This window comes from Lycorma delicatula, chromosome 11, assembly GCF_047948215.1.
Source record: "Lycorma delicatula isolate Av1 chromosome 11, ASM4794821v1, whole genome shotgun sequence".
Lineage (NCBI taxonomy): Eukaryota > Metazoa > Arthropoda > Insecta > Hemiptera > Fulgoridae > Lycorma > Lycorma delicatula.
In genome coordinates, this window is record NC_134465.1 from 33,440,850 (window position 1) to 33,458,484 (window position 17,635).

Genomic DNA, 17,635 nt, shown 5'->3' on the forward strand with positions numbered 1-17,635 from the left:
TTTCTGAATAATTTTTGTAATGGTCACGTAATGTAATACAGCTGAGCATCTAATTCTGTCACATTCTTCTTCTTTAGCACTACAACCCTAACTGTGATTTCCAGTGCATTCTATTTCTTGTCTTTTTCCAATACATCATCCTTAACTTCATTAATATATTGCTCATCAATTTCTGTCTTAGTCTTCCTGTTTATCTTTTTGTATTACAGATCCTGCATTTATTGTTCTTTTAGGAATTGTACTCTTTTTCATATGTCCCAGCCAATTTAATCTGTGAGCTGTCAAAGATCTCATAATCTAATAAATCATAATCTAATAAACATCATAATCTAAAAAACTAATAAACATTTAAACCGTTTAAGAAATTAAGTGTAAAGGTTAGGTTAGCACAGAGAATCTTTGAAAAACTGATACCACTTTTTATAAATATATAACAACTCATGTATACACATTTTTATATAGGATTGTTTTCTTCTGCTTATTTCTGTTATTGCTTGTTTTATTTACACACTATTTATTTTTTTGAATGCAGCATTTTTATATTATTTTTTAGATTAAATAAAAATGTATTTGTTTTGCACTGTACATACATTTTGTTATATATATTAAAAGTGTTTTTTATTATATTTTGTATTCTATTCTTTTCCAATATAATGTTTGTTTTCTTTACTTAACATTTCCACCATGAGGATTGTTGAAAAAATTTGTATTTTGACATTGTGTCTGAATTTCAGTGAAAAACACTTACTTTAGACATACTTATAAATTTGGCAATATTCTATGGATGCTAATTAATGTTGGTACTGTAAGAATTTTGATTATATAAAATAATCAACCATGCTAGTAACCAATTTTTCAGTTATTCATCGATAAGGAAGATATTTCAGTTGTGTACAAATTTAAGATATTTCAGTATACAAATATTAAATTTTAATAGAAAATGTGAATTTAAAAATGATAGTTTTGTAATTAAGGATCCAAAATTACTTCACGTAATGAAATAATTGTTGCTTCAAAAAACTATGCTAATGGTGTCATTGACTGATTTTATATATTTCATTATTCACTGTATTTAGAAAATTAAAAGCTTCTTTCTTTATTTTGTAGAATTTTTATCATGTCTTTATTTATTTTAAAACCTACAGATAAAACAGTGCATTATTTGTTTACTGTTAAAAGAAGGGATAGACTTATAAGCCACATATTATGGCATCCTGGAATAGTCGCTATATTAATATTAGAGTGACAGGTAGAAGGAAAAAATTGTGCAGGCAGGCAATGTTTGGAGTATGTAAAACAAATTGTTAGGGATGTAGGATGTAGGGGGGTATACTGAAATGAAATGACTAGCACTAGATAGGGAATCTTGGAGAGCTGCATCACTACAGTCAAATGACTGAAGATAAAAAAAAAATTGTTTATTGCTAGTAAAAAATAACCTGAGATTTTTTAATTATAAAATTTTACATGAAATTGTTTGTAAAACAAACTAATTTTTTTATTTTAACTATGGATATAGGAGAAAAGATTCTTTGTTAATGAAAAAAGATGAGATGCATAAGAAATGGAAGTTCACTATGCATTACCAAGCATATGGTGTTCTGTTTTTCACTTGTTTTGACCTAACAAACTTTTTAGAATTGTATTAATTTTTCTTGACTACTATAAATTGTAATGTACATTATAGAGAACTCATGAGTATAAGATCAAGCTTTATCAGTATAGCTTTATGTGCTATCTTCGAATAGAAGAATGTCCAAATAGCCAAAAAGCTTAATTGTTACTCTCACTGAGCCCTAAATAAAGAAGCACATATCCATCAGGTTCTAGAAAGTAATATGACATCATAGGTGGAACCAGGGCAGCAGCTGATACAGTTCTTATAATAGTTTATCAAAGAAGGAAGACTGAAAGTAAAATAAGCAAAGAATGTAGAAGTATGAAACGATGATTTCAGACTGTGACATTTTTTTTGATCAGGATAGATCAGAGTAGTTTAATGTTTTATCTGAAAAAGTGTTTATCTACAGAAAATTATTAATGTTTTAGCTGAAAACTTAATTAACTGGGATTTATACTTTTTATGATCAATTTCAAATAATCAGTTTTTTTAATAATCAACATTAATTTGATAATATATTTTTTTTTATGTTCTAAAATGTAAATCACAGTTAGTATTACAAAAGCAGTTCAGAAAGTTTTCAGCCTGACAAAGAAAACTGAAGGTTTTTCTGACCTTTTTTTATTTTCAACTAGGGTCACTACATTTCAATACATTTAGACCAATGATTTTCCAGTTTTTTAATACCTTCAGTATAATGTGATTTGTCCAGAGCTGCACAATCAGAGGTTTCATCCCAACCCTCGTAGGGGAAGACACCCGCCTTGTGACGACTCTGATTGTCACACCATACCCCCCTCATTCCTAGCCCTGATGGGCTTTAATGGAGGTCATCTTTCGACCCTCTAACATTTACTTCTCACAGCCAGGCCTTATTGGGATGCCACCAATATAAATGCCTCGATAGACATTTACATCAGTAAATTATGACTCAGCCTTTGCTGTAGCTTCTTTCAGACATCTTGACTGTCCTACTTTGTTGCGCTTTGAACTAGCTAACTGAGTTAGTAGAAGCGCAAACCCTGTGCCTAGTTGTATGTTTTTAGTTAGCTATTTGTGAATAAATGTCTCATAATATTTGAGGCAAATTTAATAAATAACATACCACAATAAATGTTATTCGCAACAACAGAATTTATTCCTAGTTCCTTTAGTGAAATCAACTTTATAGTTCAAATCCCTAGTTTGATTATAAGTACAGACTCTGATCTGGTCTACCAGGGAGAGAGTGGTTTTCTCAGCTTTGATCTCATCATATGAAGTGAATCTTCATTCAGTGAGCAGCCATTTCTTCAGGCTTGGGAAAAGGAAGTAATCGCTAGGAGCCAAACTGCTTCCACAAGGTGCTTGTGGAAGCACTTTTAAATGTAGGTCATTTGAGTTTTGCAATATCGACCCGAGATGTGTCTGCAGTTATATTGTCGTGGTGAATGAACACTCCCTTTTTGGCCTAATGTGGACTTTTAGCTTGAATAGCATCCTTCAATTTGTTCAGAAGTGAAAATGGAATACAGGGGAATACTCCGCTGTGATGTCCTGCCTTTTTTGGGTAATGTATGATCATCATCCTGTGAAAATCCTACAGTACCATATAGCCATGACTTTTCCTGTTAGTGGAATTGTTTTCATTTTCTTTGGTATACTTTTATTTGCTCCTCCCCATTGTCTGGACTGCTGTTTTGTATCTGGAGTGTAATGGTAAATCTGTGCTTAATCTATTGTAATAAAAAATCAAAGGAACTCAGCAGAATCATGTTTAAGTCTAAACAAACACCCTTGAGAAGTGTTCAGTCAAATGCATTTTTGGATGACTGTTAACAGATAAGGAACTTGTCGAGTGGAAAGCTTTTTCATGCCTAAAATATCATGTCAGATGTAGTGACACAGTCTTTTGCATTGTTTGCAATGTTAACAAGCTCATGTACCTTCAGTCTATGATCATTTAATTTGTCATTGTGGATTTTTGTGATAATTTCTTTGATCTAGCACTTTTTGGATATTATGAGCATTCATCACCTTGAATGAATGTACAACCATGTTTAAATTCAGCAGCCTACCTTTTTACTGTTAATATTGAAGTGGAAAAATCCTTTAAAGTGGAATATAACTCTTTTTGTATCTCTGTTGGAATAAAACCTTTTAAAAGAAAGTATTTTATAACAGCTTGAACAGTTTTATACATTTTTTCAGGAGTTGTCAAAACTTGTTTGATTTACTTGATGCCACAAACAAGTAACTAAATGCTTACATCTGAAACTTCACATCATGTCATATAAAGGATTATTTATGACAAATATCATATTCATTTGGTCATACATACACCCTTTCTATGTCAGGCTAAGAACTTTTCGAATAACTCTCATAATTATCTAAACACTCCATTGGCTACAAAAATAACTTAATATATTTTAATGGTTAAATAAACTGTGTATTTAACCGTTTTGTATATATATTTGACATAATACTTAGTTCCAGTTCTGACATGTGGAATTTGCCAGTAAGAAAAAATTTTTTAGACTTAACATTGGAAAATCAATAATATTTTTTTCAGAATTATTTTTAAATATGTATAGATTTAAAAAAGTACAAATCTTGATTTATAGTAGTCTCATTACAGTATTTAGTGTTGGATAACCTTTTAATTTACTTACATCTTTTAGTAGTATCAGTATCATCTTCAGTAGTATCATTTTATACTACTGAATGTTTCCACTATGAATACCAGTTACAGATAAATTTTCCCAACATCCAAATTCTCAGTTAAACAGTATAAATGAAAAGCAATACACCAATAGAACGCCATAGTCCTAGATTTGCTGGCAAACTACCTAATTCACAAGGCGTTAGCCTATATAGCTCTGTATCAAAAGAATTTCCATTAAAACTGATGGAAGTCATGGTAAAAGTGAGTATTCTTGTTTAACATAAGCTTACAACACTCTACATTTGTCACTTTGAACAAATACAAGTTTGAAGGCTAACTTTTTCCTTCCTTATGTTTGTTTATTTTTATTAATATATAATGTTGTTGGAAAGGTTTTTGACTATACAATTTTTTTTTATGATAAATTGGCACGTCTACCTTTGTAAATCACTTCCTGTTAAACTCATGAGTGACTTTCTGCCTCAAGCCTGATATTATGCATATCAGAATTTTTTTCATGTGTATTTTGCACTTACAAGTTTGTCATTCTAATGTACTGGTTAGAACTAGCAATTTGTGCACAATAAATTTTCTCAAAATCTCAAGATATACAATTTCCCAGACACTGTAGATACATCATCAGGCTTTTGGAAATTATGATTTACCAGAACCAAAGAATATGCATCATAACAGAAGGTAGGTAACATCAAGAATGTATGTAACTTGCAGTAAATTTAGTTGTACGTATTTTAGTTCAGATAAAATTTGATGATGTTGAATCTTTTATTATGCCTCTGAATTTTTCAACAATCCTCATGTATGTTATGAAATTTTGTAATTAATTGACTATCGTTTTAATAGTTAATTATAATATGTTAGCTATGATTTTTTTAACTTAAATATTTTCTTGGTAAACTTTTGATTGGTAAATTTTATTTTTTTTTTTAAATGCTTAATCTTTTAACAAAAAATTGACTTTGTTACGTATATTGTTAACCATATATTGTGATTTAGTACAGCCAGTTTGTCTATTCAATACGGTGTTTGTTTATTTATTTGTATTTTCTTTAAAGCTGAAGTTTACAAATTAAGGTTTTGTGGCATAATTTGGTTTTTTTAATTATAATTTGTCAATATTCTTTTGGAGTGTATATCAGTATTATCTATTAAATCTTGTTATTTATTTGGTTAGTCAGATGTGAAAAAATTGATATGCTTAGGAAGTACAGTCTGTGTATGTAAATAAAGAAAAAAGTCATGTAAACATAAATCAAAAAATGTTTCAATTTATAGTTACGATATCAGTAAGATTTTTTACTATAAATTTTAAGTACTATAATGCATTTTCATGAATGTCATTTTAAGTGAAATTTGATTTGAATAGTTTTGAAAATTTAATTCCAAAACTTGTTGCTATTATCATTAAAAAATCTTTTTACAAAACTCAAACAACCGTTAAAAACTTTTTTTTTTATTTTTGAGTAAATAACTTTTCTAAAATTGCAGACTTAAAATATGTAACAATAAAATTTCATCAGCCAGCAATACATTGAACAGCATCATTTATTGACGTATTAAAAATTATTAACAACTGCGTAATAAAATTATTTTCTTTGTATTGTGCTGTTTTTCGAGATAGTCTTTCTTGAGAGATGCAAGTGTGTGTTTGTTATTTTAATGAGAATGTACGTATGTTAATTATAAATTAATTATGAGAAGTAAGTGTATTTGTTATAGTTATTGACAGAATTTTATAGATCTATGTTTAATATTTTTCAGTTAAAATCAATTATTAATTCAGTGGTTGGAAACAGTTTTGAGGTACTTTTGAATTAGTATCATAGTGTTGATTTTTTTTTTCATTTAATTATTAATGTTAATGTTAATTAAAGTTGTTAATTTTTTATTAGTTTTTTCATAATTATTACTAATTAAATGATTGGTTATTGTTTTGCCTATGATTTTTTAAAATAGTTATTTTTAAGCCTAAAGATGTTTTGTGTTAGTGATTTGATTAATTAGTTGGGATGAATGTTGGATTATGTAAAATCTAAACATTTTTGTTTGCTAAGTTTTAATAATTTGAAAATTACAACTAATATGTGTTTATTTTGTTATTATAATTTTTTAGTGAATGCTTGGGTAAATTTGTTCTTTTAAGGTAATGAAGTTGTTCTACATAAGTAAATACAGTGAAACCTCATGTCAATATCTTCCTAAGAAGACCACTGCCGAAGGGAATCAATATTTTTTAGAACAAATTTACATTTTTTTTACTGATAATTCCGTTATTGTTTCCTAAGATAACTACTGTTAATTTTGACTAGACTATTAAATTAGAAAATCTTGGAATTAAACTGTTCTATTTGAACCAAACTGATAATATGCATTAAACTAGGCCTGTACAGACTATTTGGTATGATTAGTTTTATCTGTTATGGTTTTTCCTGTTTTAGAAAATTAATTGAATGCTCTGTAGTTGAAACCAAGTCGGGAAACTTTCTGTAAATACAGTAGACTGCCGATTATCATGATAATTGACGCAAGGTTGGCCGTGGATAATGATTTTTAAAAAAATTAGGTTGGAAATATTTATAAAGGAAAAACAATACATATTATGGGAAGAACAAATTATTAAGTTCTAAGTAATCTTTGTATGTATTACATTTTTGTAAACAATAAATCTCATTCATTTTGTTCTGAATTATTAAATTGAGTGCTACTACAACATTGAATTATTAAGGAGAGAAAAAAAGGTTATTGATTATGTGGCCATGCGTTTAGCTGTCAGTAGCGTGACTAGGGATTGTGACTTAAGGAATATAAGAGCTAAAAAAATGATCCAATGAGCTTTTTAAGTTTATATTTAGTCTTTAGAATTAAATTTCTTACAAAATTAGAATCTTTTCTTATTTCAGTTGTTCATTTCTAGAAAAACAAAAATTGATAACCATTAGAGATCAGAAATCATTTAAGCAGTTTAGTTAATTCTTTTAATTCTCATCACTGAAACTCAAATTTTCTTCAAAAATTTATCAGATCACTTGTTACACCATTATTTTTTACATCTATTCTTGAAATGTACTGCCCGCCATTTTAAAAATGAAAACTGAAATTTTAGGAAAAAAATCTTTATACTCCTTCATTGTTTCATCTAATTATAAATAACAGCAAGGAACTTTAATGCATAATTTTATAAAAATCAAGGAAAATATTTGTTTGCAACTGAATCAAACACAAATGAATTGTCAAAAGGTCAAATTAAAACAGGACTTCACTTTTTGCTTGGTCACTAATAATATATCCAAGAATATGAGTATAATAAAAAAGTGTATGTTATGCTGCAACATAATAGTCACTAAATTTTTTCCTTTTTTTCCCATATATTTCCATTTTTTTATATACCCACACATTTGCAATTTGTTTATTTTATAATTGGCATTGCCTTGTCTTTTCATAAAGTTAATTAACTTTTAAGGCTTCTCTCTGTATAATGTTACACTGGATCATCTTTATGTCATCCTGAAGAATGTTTAAACTAGGTGTCATATTTTTCCTTTTATAATAAGCCATCTTCACACATTTTTTGTAATCATATCATTCATTAATCCATATTTTAAAATTACAGTGAAATCTTGCTTGCTGTAAATGGCATTGAAGGTATTGACAATTTTCATTTTCTTTTTTCAAAGTTAAATATATACATTTTACCTAATCAGTAAGTGGGAACAATAATGTAGAATTATAGTGTAGAGTTACTCAAATAAAAATTTTCATTATGGAAATAAAATCTGAACGTAAAGAAAAGAAATGTACTTATTACAAGAGAAATGAAAATATCAGCTTATGATAATAAGTTTTTAGCAAAATATTCTGGTATTCTATACAAAATTACACAAAAACATTATGAAAGTAAGATATTCACAAAAAAAAATACACAATATACATGTATATTATGCCTCGATACTTTGTCAAAGTTAAAAAAGTAATTTCATTAATTGTTGACAATTTTTGAAAAATTTTACCCTACATTAAAAAAAAATAATTTTAATTATTTGTGTTTTGATTTGCAGTCAGTTTTATTTCAACATTTGTGACTTGGTATTGTAAATTCTCACTTACTTTGCAGCATCATAAATACATGGAAAATAGCCAAATAGCAGCACCTAACACTTGTTTATTTGATGAGAGTAGTATGTCTGGCCCAGTTTTACCATTTTTTTCCCACATTTTTCCACTTCTTTCTTCTGTGAGTGAGTGAATGCTTTTGATGATAAAAGAACCATTTATAAAAAACAAAGAACCACATTAACTTCTCGAAGAGACCATAAAATATTGAACTGTTTTATCCACTTAGTGCAAGATTGTCTTCTTCATCATAAGTGTGAGGGACATTCACATCAATCTGGGACTTTGTTATGCTAGAGTGTAAATGGAGATTCCTGCACATTCTATTGGTTATACATATAAGGTACAAGTGTCAGCTATTATTGCATGATGCACTGGTGTGAAGCAATGTTAAACAACAACAACAGTCAGTTGTAAAGAACATGGCGTCCAATGTAGTGGACTGATATGTGAAACCAGTTCGTTGTAGTGAAATTAACAATTAACTTATCAATTACTAATAATTTATACTTGTTGTCTTAGAACAAAATGGTGACTTGTTTTTTTGACATTTCTTATTTTTAAATTGTTAAGTTTTATCTGTAAGCAACTTATAAAATATTTTATTCTCATTTCATCATCATTGAATGCCAACTTTCTGTCACTTAATAAAATCTCACTTAGTTTTTAACTAAGTATTTGTAGAATCAAATCATTATCGTTGGTTTCAGCACTTATTTTTTGTACAAATATATTATGAAATTACTTTGAATTTTTCCTTCCAACTATTAGAATTTTTAAAATTAAAGAATCCTAAATTCTTAATTACTTCTGGGCCTTTTACTGGAATATTTAAACTTCTTATTTGTCAAAACTAGTGAAGAACTGGTTGATGAATTTGTACAAATTCTGCTTACAAAATCTTTTTAAGTTTCTCCGTACATTAAAAAATTTATTGTTTTTTAACTGTTTTTCGATATTTTATTACAGATGAGCCAGTTAAAATAAACTTTCTGCAGACTCAACTTGTTTAATATATCCTATTCTAATTCATGAATTGTATTAATTTTTTATGTTTTTTATCCAAAGACATTCATAAAAAAATTTTGTCATTTAATAACTAATAAAAACAATCTGCGGTCTCTAAAAATACCTAAGACTAACACAAATGTATCTTGACTCTTAAGCAGAACATTATTTAAACATGATTAACTCAAGAGTTACAGTTTATGCTTCTTTATTCAGAAATTGAAAAAAGGTCATTAACGTTAGAAGAAAGAGCAATTTTTGAGGGGTAGGCAATTAGTGAATAAAAAAGTAATGATCATAAAACAAAGATTAAAAACAAATCTACACTTAATTAATTAGAAATGAAATTGAGAAAAATTAAGAAGTTTGATTTTATAAATTTAAAAGTTCTGATAGTTGGAAGAGAAAATTCTGTAAAATCAAAACAAAGCTTAAATCTTGATTGTAAAATACCACACATCTATCTGAAAATTTACATATGTCTGTCTTTATATAGAGTGGACTAAAAAATTAGGGAGAAAGGGACCAGTAAGTATTGTTGCAGGAGAGAAATTAGCACTACAAAGGCTACTGAAATAAGATTTCACTGTATTTCAAAACTTTTATCGCTTTTTCATCATGCTGTTTTACAAATCCACATTTAACATTCATAATTATTTTTCATTAATTTAAAAATGAGATTAAAGAGATATTTTCTATTTAACATTTTTTTCAAGGCTTACTTTTGACCAAATGCATCGAACTCTGTGATTTTTTTTTATTCTGTAGATTGATTTCCCCATGTAATTCTATAGTCAGGTTTTCCAGATATCAGCTGATGATTTTTTAAATGAAAAATTACTTGGTCACATAGACAATTTTAAGGTTTTTATTTTTTTTATAATTAATTTAAAACTGGATTTCTTATGTCATGTGCAACCTGAAGTAATTCTCCAGTATTACGTATTGCCACCTGATATTAAAAAAAAAAAAAATTAAGGTAAAAAATAATAATAAGCATTTCATGCATAACTACTGACAGACGAAATAGCTCATTTTCAGTTTAATTTTCCTAAGCCAATTTCCATTCCTCTTGCAAAACTTGTTGAATCATTAACCAATAAATTTTCATTAAATTTTAACAACTGTTTACAATAAATTTTGTGAGGTTTGATTCTGGAACTTTTTTTAAATATAAATTTTTATTTTATAGGTTCAGTTTTTTTTTGGGAAATTATAAAAATTTGAAATTTAGTCAAACTGTAACAGTTTTTGTTATTTTTTTGTGCATGGTTAATATGTTAAGTTTTTTCTTTTAATTTTATGTATGCTATATTTAATATATAATTGCTTGCCTAAAAAAAAAACATGCTTTTACTGCATAATCAGTTTTGTTTTATTATGTATTATGCATGAGATTTTTCTTTTTGTATCTTATAAATATTTTCCTGCTTTCTTTGTCTATTTCAAAATATTTATTTATATTGTACAAACAGATTATTTATTATGACTGATAATATTTAATAACTGAAATATCATTTTTTTAAATCTTATTTGGGATTTCACTGCCTCTTAACAGATTTATTACAACGGTTATATTTCATTACTGCGTGTATATTTTAATTCTATTGTTTTTAAAATCTTTGTGTCTGTTTTAAATTTGTTAAATTTTAATTGTTAGAAAACAACTTCATTTTTTGTGTTTAGTTATGTAGTATAAATTTCATAAGGGTGAAGTGGCTTTACGTTGAAAGCTATTTGTTTTTAAAACTTTTGTAGTATGAAAATATATTTATTGTTTTACTAAAACTACTTAATTTAGCCTAAATTTAATCACTGCGAACATTGAGTCATTTTTTTTACAATACAGATGTTTCAGTATGCCCTAGTACTCTGTTACCACCAATTTACTACTTGACTGTTTTTTTTAATGTATCATCTCGTTAATCTCTTACAAAAATTTTTTTAACTTTTTGAATAGATCAATTCAAATAATCGATGGTAAAATCTCACAGAGATTTTATCAGCAAGCAAATCACAGACAATGAATATGCATTATTATCACAACAACACAACAACCTTTTTTCGGCTTTGCTTTCCCCAATTTTAGAAATTACGGCACAGATGTTGATTCAAATTCAATTCGTATAATGTTTTTTGATGTTCAAAAAACATACATTAGTAAATTTGTAGTCAGCAGGCAAAATCAATTGCCTTAATAATTTTAAAACTTTACAACTCTCATATTAGATACTTGTGGAAATAGCCAATCCTGTGATGGAGTGGTAGCGTCTTGGTCTTTCATCTGGTGGACCTGAGTTTGAATACTGGTCAGGCATGGCTTTTTTTCATACGCTACAAAATTTATATTTCATATTTCCATGAACAAGATTCGAAGCTTATATGGTGAATTATCCAAAAGAAAAAGAAAAAAGTTTTGATAGATTATTAAAAAAATGTTAACAAACTGTTGTTCTTGGTTCTATAGTTATATCAACCTCCACAAGAGAAACTATTGAATGATGATTAATTTTAAGACAACCCTCATACAGCAGTATGAATGAAAGAAAATTTCTTTTTAATTTTCTACAAATAATTTTAAATTTAGTAAATGTATTTTTTACAGGTTTATTAATTATAAAAATGAACTGACCCATGAAGATATCTTTCTATTATTTTGCATTAAAGAATTTTGTAGTCTGTAAATAAGTAAGATTAATAGAAATATTTTATTGTTTTACTTGCTCTTACTGATGATTTATTATATAATTTGAAGAAGATAAAATATTTTTAATCAAATATAAGTATTATGTTTATAAAAAAATTATCTTGTTATTCAAACAAGTATGTTCAAATATCTACATAAATTTATCCTTTTGTTTGTGAAAATGTTTAAATAACTTGTCACTTGTTATGATTATTGTTTAGGTAATATTATAATGTATTAGGTAGTCAGTTGTTACTATTATTATTATTACTATTTATTTATTTTTTTCTTAAAACTAATTTAGTTCTTTTTAAAAAAAAAATTAATTTCTAATACTAAAACCAAATTTCTCTTAAATATCTGTTTTATTTCTCAAAATTACCGAATATATTATTGTCATAGACCAAAGCAGTCTATTATTTTTATGGATCGGCTAATGAAATATGCATTTCAAGAGCAAATATTTATTCCAAATAATAATTGATTATTGCCGTAAGATTAGCTATTACTGAAAGGTCTGCTGTAGTTTACATAGTAACATACACAGTGTACTTGATTCCCTTTCAATTGAATAATCTTTGGAAGCTATGCAAAAATGTTTAAAGAATTATTTTTAATTTATATTATTATGATTTCATAACCACATTTTTTCATCTGTTATAACATTTTTAACTATTGGTAAATAATTAAGAAATAGTTTTAATACTTTAAATGGAGACAGATGCATGTTTTTTTTAAACCTCACTGTTGTCAGAATAATTTTGAAACAGCCTAAAATTAAATGATTAAAGTTAAATGAGGTGAACTCCATATTTTAATGATGTTAACCTACCTTAGAATTCAATTGTTGAAGTTCAGAGATTGCATATTTAAAAAAAGAATTGTGAAAGTTATATTTTTCTTTACGTTTCTTTAAATGTAAATTATTTGTACGAGGTCTGATCAAAAAAAATCTTTATTATTAATTTTACAGATTTTATTGGTCCATGTTCCCGTCAAAATACTTCTCTCCCTACTCACACACTGTTCCCAGTGGTGTTTCTACTTTGTAAAGAAGTCCTGGATAGCTTCATTTCAAATGGCCTTTAAGGCTGTGACGAATTTGCATTAATGTCATCAATAGTCCCAAACAGCATCCCTTCATCACTGATTTTAATTTTGGAAATAAGAAAAAATCGCATGGAGCCAGGTCTGGAAAGGAGAGAGGCTGAAGGAGGACAGTCACGTGATTTTTGGCACAAAAATGATGAAGTGACAAAGCTGAGTGTGCAGGTCAATTGTTGTAATTGAACGATGAGTTGTCTTGCTGCAACTCTGGTCCCTTTTTGTGGATTTTTTCACATAACCGTTGTAAAACACCTTGATAGTATGGATAGCTCACTATTTCACTTTGAGGCAAGAATTCAAAACGCACAATTTCATTAAAATCGATAAAACAGAGAGCATCACATTGAAATTGGACTGAGACTGATGTGCTTTCTTCGGGCATGGAGATCCGTTGTCAGTCTCTTGTGATGATTGATCTTTTGTCTCAGTGTTACAGCCATAAACCTGGCTTTTGTTTCCTGTTATGATCCTTTGCGTGAATGTTTCATTGTCATTTGCTTGTTCAAGAAGTTGCCGACATATGTCCACTTGATGTTCTTTCTGCTACTCGGTCATCAAATGAGAAACAAACTTTGCTGCAACTTGACAATTCAATTTTTCAAGTTCAATCAAAACATCATGGTGTGATCCAATTGAGATGCTAACCTCTTCTGCAAGTTCTCTGACAGTTATTCGACAATTTGCATGGACAATATTGCTGATGTTTTGAACGTGAGTGTTATTAGTTGAAGTTGAAAGCCTTCCTGGTTGGGGGGGGTCATCTTCAGTTGACTGATGACCACTTGCAAATCGTGAAAAAACCTTTCATTACATTGTCTACTACTGAGAGCATCATCTTTGTAAGCTTGTTTCAAAAGTTGAAATGTTTCTGTGAAAGTTTTCTCCAGATTTTTGCAAAACTTTACGTTGTATGATTGCTCCTGAAAATCACACATTACAAAAATCACTATTAACACTTAAACACATTGCACTAAAATAACAATAACATGAAAACTAAACAAGATATCAACAATCAAAGAAAATGTAGTTACAGAGAAGGTTATGTGGAACACAATGATGCCAACTGCATGTCACCAAATATCTCTGTTGGAGTGTGATTGAAAATGTTCAGTTGCTTTCTGAACATACCTTTTTTATATATATATATACACACATAAAAATTTAAATTATCTGATATTTAAATTTGCAATGTAAATTTAAGTAATTAGTGTTTTTATGACAAAAGTAATGCCAAATTAATATAATATTGTTAATATGATCATTTATTATTATTTTACAATTATAGAAAGTAGACATTTCAAAAAGTTCAATTTTTATATAAAGAAAAGTTTTTTTGATGATTTAGAACCTCGACTTGTCTTCATTAATTTATCCAGCCAATTTTGGTCATTGGTTGGAAACCAACGACTTCAATTTTATTTTGATCTTTTTGATTTCTTCATAAAAAATTCTTACTTAAATTATGTTCCTTCTTAATATAAACAGTTTCTACCTTTTTATCCTCCTCAGTGTCTTTTTTACCACTTCCAACTTAAAATTACTGTAAAAAAGCATTTTCTTGAGTCAATTTAATGTGTTGTTGTATTCATGTGTTGTTTCATTGTTTCATGTGTTGTTGTATTCAATTAAATTATATAATCGTATATAATTTAAAAAAAATATATTATAATCTTTATGCTCTTATATTATGCATAGAATTTAGTATTGTACATATTATAAAATTACTAGTTGAGATGTAATATTGTTCATGATACAAAAATATTGTTCTATCTTTAAATTGTAAAAATCAAACATCAATATCACTTAAGGTTCTTATTCATAACTACTGGTTTGTTTGTTATTAAATATATCTTATCAAAATTATATTTTTTTTTGTTACAGATTAATAAAATGTTTAATTGCATTTTTATTTTTGATTGGCCTACTAAATTTTCTTTATCTTGTTTTTTCTTTACAGAACGCAGAAGAAGAACTGACTGCAGCTACTGCTTATTTTGATTTATTTATAAGAAGTTTAACGAAATCAGGATTGTTACCAACGTTTATTCAATTTATTCTTAAAGATAAATATGAAGAACATAGAATTATAGACTGCCTTATTAAGAGAATAAAATCAAAGTCAAGGGTAACTTTTCTAAATTTCATATCATTAATATGGCTGGCTAGTTAGTTTAGTAGTCAGTTTCTTATCGGTTCTGTTCTTTTTTCCTGATTGGTTCTCACTGTAGTCAAATTATGAAAATTTAAATATGGTGCAAGATAACTCCCTGATATTCAAATTTAAGAGAAAACAATCCTTATGGGTCATCTGATATTAAATATAATAGTTTAATTAATAATAAGTAATTTAATAATTTTAAACATTTTTAACTTTCACGGCTTAAATAAAAATTAATACTTCCTTTAATCATTATTTGCACTTAAAATGGTTATATAAAGGGAAATACAATAACTGCCTTTAATAAAATTAGAAAAATTAATGCACAGTATTGAAAATAGAACAATATTGAAGAATTACATGTAGAATTAATTAGTGTTTATGAATTTCAGTTTTTTAAATTAAAATCAGAAATTGGGAAAGTAGCACTACAGTGAGGTAGTACAGAGCTGCTACTTACTAGTTAAAAATATACTGAATGTTGCCATAAAGTGGATAACATTTTAAAAAGTTTTTACCAATATTTATTATTTAGAGTTGGTATTTTATTTTAAATCTATTTCCATACCAGAAGTTGCTGTTAATTAAATTACAGCAGATTTTATTTATAGAAAAAGCTATAACCACTTGAACAGAAAGTTTATTAGCATTTTATAATAAAAATTGATACCTTTAGGTATCAATGTACATTCATGTATTCATTTAGAGATAAGTAATTATGTTATAAAAATTAGTCATAAATTAAACATTTTTACGGTTGATACAACATTAACGCTTTTAAAACCAATTAATTTTGTTAAAGGAGGTGTGGGTAGGAGTAAACTATAGTATATAAATAAGGGAAAATATAGGTAGAAGAAAATCTTTAAAAATTATAAAGGAGTAGGATGAAAAAACATCACACAGGCAATTTGGTTGGTAAAAATATTGAAAAAACTAAATAGAGGAAAAATTTTCTAAAAATTTTATTCCTGATGTGTGTTTTACAATCTGTATATCTGATAGTCAGTCGGCGATTTTCACTCACCAGATTGTTGATGTTATGAACATGGTGTCATCAGTTGAAGTTGAAGGCTTTCCTGGTCGGGGTCATCTTAAATTGACTGATGACCACTTTTAAATTGTGAAAACAGTTTATAACATTGTGTACAACCCAAAGCATCATCTCCATAAACTTGTTGCAAAAGTTGAAACGTTTTTGTGAAAGTTTTCCCCGGTTTCATGCAAAATTTTACATTGTATCATTGCTCCCAAAAATTGTACAGTACAAAAATCACTACTGACACTTAAAGACATTGCACTCAAATAACAATAACACAAAAACTAAACAAGATATCAACAATCAAAGAAATGTGGTTACAAAGGAGGTTATGCGGAACACAATGCTGCCAACCAGATGGCACTAAATATCTCCATTGGCACATAATTAAAAATTTACCTCATCTATAAAACGGAAGATATAGGTTATAAGAAGTATGTCAATGTTAAACGATTAGCTTTGTTTAAAAAGAAATGAAGAATTACATTAAACCATTCAAATAATTAATGGGAAAAAAAATTTGTCTTATTTGTGTCATCAATTATTTTATTTTCAATAATTAATTTTTCTATTATCCTCAATTTTTATTGTATGATTTATCCATGATTCTGTAACTGACTATTGCCATGGGTAATCAAGGCATTGTTTGTATCTTGTTCTTTTCTTGACCCGCATGATACTGCCATAATTATCAGTATCTACCAATGCACTGTTAAAAAAAAATTACTGTTGTCATCTTATATCATTGTATTACCTAGTTTATGTGGAATTTTTAATTATATGTTTATTTCTTTGTTTTCAGTTGTGTATAGTAACATTGGCATTATTTGAAACATTGATAGATTTAAATTGCGAAGATGTTATGTTAGAATTAGTATTACGTCATTTAGTACCTTGTACACATGTTATGTTATCACAACGTTCACGTGTATCACATATCGATCCTTACTGTCGAAGTGCTGAAAAATTTTTGTCACTTGCTCCTACCATACCAAGGTACTTTTGTTATTTTACTTCATTATTCAATATATTCATTGTAATCAAGAAGTTTTATCTATAATAAAAAATTAAAATTTAAAAATTATTGTTAAATGTATTAAAAAAACACTTATTACTTCATTAAAATTACACCACTACCTTACATGACAAAGGCTGGACAAGGTACTGGATTTGAATCAATCAGGAATTTTTGATTTGAATCAGTCAGCGAATTTTTCATTCACTATAAAATATCTAATCCATAT

At 27.7% G+C, this 17,635-nt stretch overlaps 1 protein-coding gene across 8 annotated transcripts in view; it reads left to right on the forward strand.

The window, feature by feature from the left end:
* The window catches only part of LOC142332078 (FHIP family protein AGAP011705), a 78,138-nt gene that overhangs the window by 29,065 nt on the left and 31,438 nt on the right, over nt 1-17,635 (forward strand). For 5 of the 8 annotated variants that reach the window (XM_075378262.1, XM_075378261.1, XM_075378269.1 and 2 more), the window contains exons 7-9: nt 6,045-6,086; nt 15,152-15,319; nt 17,194-17,387. In XM_075378262.1, coding sequence (XP_075234377.1) covers nt 6,045-6,086; nt 15,152-15,319; nt 17,194-17,387 — 404 coding nt within the window. The remainder of the gene's footprint in view (nt 1-6,044; nt 6,087-15,151; nt 15,320-17,193; nt 17,388-17,635) is intronic. The other 3 variants (XM_075378266.1, XM_075378267.1, XM_075378268.1) reach the window with 1 other exon arrangement.